General features: G+C 28.2%; 2 protein-coding genes across 5 annotated transcripts in view; one reads left to right on the top strand and one right to left on the bottom strand.

Moving 5' to 3' along the window:
* Positions 1–2,542, top strand: part of LOC108746869 (thyrotropin-releasing hormone receptor-like) — a 33,829-nt gene extending 31,287 nt beyond the window's left edge. For both annotated transcript variants that reach the window (XM_018483916.1, XM_018483915.1), the window contains exons 3-6: positions 521–722; positions 1,180–1,288; positions 2,001–2,222; positions 2,298–2,542. In XM_018483916.1, coding sequence (XP_018339418.1) covers positions 521–722; positions 1,180–1,288; positions 2,001–2,222; positions 2,298–2,316 — 552 coding nt within the window. In that variant the 3' untranslated portion in view covers positions 2,317–2,542. The remainder of the gene's footprint in view (positions 1–520; positions 723–1,179; positions 1,289–2,000; positions 2,223–2,297) is intronic.
* Positions 1–4,270, bottom strand: part of LOC108746866 (dynein heavy chain 1, axonemal-like) — a 94,175-nt gene that overhangs the window by 70,208 nt on the left and 19,697 nt on the right. The window lies entirely within an intron of this gene.

The raw sequence follows: 4,270 nt of genomic DNA, 5'->3' as shown, positions 1-4,270 counted from the left end.
ACAAAAAGTGAAAGTTGAGCTTGCACACTTTGAATGATTCGCGACTGCAAGAATTAAATTGCAAACGTCTCATAACTCTTCAAACCTTTACAAATTGAAAAAATATAATGCAAATTCTAATGTTTCTTCTTGAGTAAATTATATTGTCTCTAAATTAAATTTAAATTATACTTTCACACTATTACAAATTAGCAATGAACGATATAAATAAGGTTTGTATATAAAAAGTTATATATATATATATATATATATATATTAAAAAAAGACTTATTGTATTGAAAATAAATAAATAAAATAGAGTATTTCCCAGATGTGCTATTATATTTTGTTACGCTTAGATTGCGATAATATAGTTTTTTTTTTATATGTATTGTTGCTTTTGCCATTCACAACAAATCGTCCTTATTCCAAAGTAATTTCCTTGAACGAGGCAACGTTTATATGAATGGATCAGCTGCAAATAAAGGGATGACAAGTTTTATCGATATCAAAGATGAAAACTTTACAAAACCATTTTCAGAGTGCCAATAGCAGCAATAATGGTGGCGCCGGAAATATGAACCTGGTTTCGCTCGTGGGCACGAATGGGACTCGAAGACCACCCTCCCAACAATCATCGTTTCATTCGTCTAAGAACCATTCCCGGCATCAACCTGCATCTGCTCCGCCGTCAACACCGCGGAATGCCTGTCAGATGACTGAAATAGAAGCTCCGTGTATACGTAAGTTAGTCTATTGCGATGTAAAATTCAAGCCTTTTAAAAATCTCCCACATAGTATGACTTGTGGATAAGATTGTCTCGTGATAAGAAATTATCAAAAGTTATCAATATTTTTATTGTAAAAGAAAATAAATATCGATGTTTTTTTATAAAGTAATATTCTCGTAATGACGTAAACATCGTATTTTGACATGATATTTATATAACTATTACAAGATATTTATATAACTGTTACAAGATATTTATATAACTATTACAAGATGGTCTGGCACTATTAAAACTATAAAATAACTTAATAAAAATTTCAAATGCTACAATGATAAAAAAAACAAGAAGTTTTGTATTTAACAAAAGTAAAAACACAAGTTTCTATCGAGTTATAAAATAAGCTTTTTACTTTTATGATTCTGAATAGAGAGATGTAAAAGCTACATAAGATCTATTTTTCACTTCGCAGACGTTAGGTCATCTTGTCGGAATCTCGGATCGACTAGATTTAATCAAGAGAGCATCACTAAAATGCTCGTGCTTATTAGTACGGTATTCATATTGCTTAATTTACCGAGGTGAGAATTTTCATTAATTACTTCTCTTTTATCACGCTTTTTTCTGTTTATTTGTTTACAATACGTTTAAAATTCCTATAAATTGTGATTATGATATTTGCTATATGTCTTCTTTTAGTTTATAAAATACGTATAAATAACTAAATATTTATAATCAGATTAAATTATGTGATGTACACATTTCTTTAATATAAATGTTGCAAAAGATATAATTATTACGTATGAGAAAATGTTTTCAAATTATATCATCGAAACATCATTCGTAAATTGTTGCATTAATCAAGTAATTTAAGCTCGAACAATGTAGTTTCCATTTAATGATAGAAATACATTTGGGCTTTTAGTTTAATATGTTTAAACAAATGTAATTTATAGCAGAATTTTATTATATTATAATTTATAATATTTATTATATCAATGATATGTAACGATGCAAGAAAAAAATTTTGGAGGTATTCTACACGTGTGTGAATACTTGCTTTTTAATAAAATTTAAATTTTTCTCTCATGTTGTAATAAATGAAGAGAAAATTAATTTCAACTCAATATTATTCATTTAACGAGCAATAAAATTCTATGAATTTTTTTCAAAGGACATAAATTGTGAAGTAGATATAAATTACAGTTTGCGATGAAAACAAAACGGTCAATATTTTTTGGTAAAATGAAATTTGCACGGAAATTGTATTACAAGTCGAATTTTCTGTTTCAGCTATGTGATTCGTCTATGCGTGTTCTTCTTTGCGCTAGCAAAGAAGGATACACCGGAAACACTCTGGTGTCTTCAGCAGTTCTTCATGCTGCTCTATTATACGAACTTCAGCATCAATTTCCTTTTGTATGCAATGTGCGGCATCACGTTCCGTCGGTGTCTGGAGCAGATACTGCGTAGGATTCTAAAGAGTATGACTCGATATCACTGCAGTCCACAAAGGTACATATAATTTGCATTCCATTGAAGATCCGATAAAAATTAAATTTTAAATAGTTGATTAATGGTGACTATTAGGGAATCAGTAAGTCCGTGAAACATCAACGCTCTTTGATCGATGATTCTCCTTTATCCGTGTTTGGCTTCAACTGAGGTTTTAGTCGAAACCCTCAAGGCTTTTGGGCGTAAATCCAAGGATAAATCTAAGATGATCCTATTTGCCTGAATCGCCCTTGAAAGGGCGCACCATTTCAGACGCGATACGCATCTGTGACTTTAAGCTCGACAACGAGATGACGGATTTAACAAAAAATTTGTCAGAAAATAAGAAAAACGTTGCTGTAAAACTCGAAACGATATAAATATTTGACTGACATAGATAGAATTCTTGAATTTGGTACGCAATTGTATGATAATATAAATTCACAATTATTGTATCACACATTCAGCTGTTACTTTTATAAAAATCTGTTTCTATTTATTGTGCAAGTTTGGAGATATAAAAAAATAGCAAAATCGCTTCGAAATATTCACGATCATGTATCAAGATTTCAATTTTAATTAAAAAATTTTTTTAAATTAAATAGTACATTACGATATGTAAAAAATATCAAATAAAGTTGATTCTCTTTCTTAGATTTTTGTTTTAACTGTATTTGTAGTTTCTGATTGTCGTATCGGTAATGACCAACGTTTTGTTTTCACATAGTACTTCTTACTTTAAGAGAGAGAGAGAGAGAGAGAGAGAGAGAGAGAGAGAGAGAGAGAGAATGCATGAAATATTCATATATTCATAGAATCACTTCTATGGATATGAATTATTAATGTAAGAGAATTATCATTGGGGTAATCAACGAATGTGGCAATTATTCCCAAATTATTTAATTTGTTCTCATGTTACTTAATTTAAAGAGATGATAGCAAAATCTGTATTATTAAAATTTCTTATTTTTTTAAGAATTAAAAGAAATATAAGATACTTTACTTTTAAAATGTAGATAGGGAAAATGTATAAATTTTTGAGCATTAATACGTCTTTTCTATTGAATTAATTTTGTCATTTTTTAATATAATAGTGTTATTAATTATAATTTGAAGTTTTTATAAGTTTTTAATATTAAAGTAAATGAAAGAGTATCATATTTTAAAACTTTCTATATAGTCTTATTTAAAATAAAAAACTAAGATTTTTAGTAATGACAAAATATAATAATTAACAGAAAATTTATGTCAGATAGCTGTAAAGTAAAAGTTCGAAAAAGTTGATAGTTTCCAAAAGTTATTACAAAAATCAATTATTATAGCAAAATTGAAAAAAACTTCAATATTTTTTTCTAACATTTTATAGAAAAGAAGCTGCATCGTATTAAAATTTATCACATTAAACTATTCAGTATAAGAATAAAGCTTAATTAAAGCTTAGAGAAACAATAAAAAGAAATTATTAAATTGCTGCCAAAAACGTTATTTTTCTCTTGATGGAAAACCATTAAATATAGTTGCATATGTGTTATTGGTATATAACTCAAACGCAAAAGAACGAGTTGCCACGTCTCTTTCGCGTTGATTTTCTTTTTTGCACAATTAGAACAGAGATCGATTGACCAGCTCGCCTGGGGAAATCACCGGGAAAAAATTTTTCGGTATTCATCCGTAACACATGGAAGAGAATATTCTTTTGGGACGCAATTCCACTTAAAATCTCGAATAAACCTGTTTTTTGTGAATTCTCTTTTACGGATTTGTACCTCAACGTAATATTAATAAAAAGAGTAGTATTTTTTTTTTAAATCTAGTAGTTTTACATGTAATACGTGTACATGATTATTACGCGTAAAACATGAAATTATTTTACATAACAAAGTACATTTGTAAAATATTTTTACAATTGTTTGTACATTTGTACAAAGTACATTTGTTTATATCAAATAATTGCGTACTTGATATCAATACAAGAATGTTAATCAATAATCCGTTTCTAAATATTTTCATAAATTTCTTACTGAAACGTCTGAATTTATATGACAATCGTTTATAAAATGCAGTTTTGT

This window comes from Trachymyrmex septentrionalis, unplaced genomic scaffold (genome assembly GCF_001594115.1).
Source record: "Trachymyrmex septentrionalis isolate Tsep2-gDNA-1 unplaced genomic scaffold, Tsep1.0 scaffold19, whole genome shotgun sequence".
NCBI classification, from domain to species: domain Eukaryota; kingdom Metazoa; phylum Arthropoda; class Insecta; order Hymenoptera; family Formicidae; genus Trachymyrmex; species Trachymyrmex septentrionalis.
The sequence above is the reverse complement of the archived record's forward strand: the minus strand, read 5'-3'. Positions and strand labels throughout refer to the sequence as shown.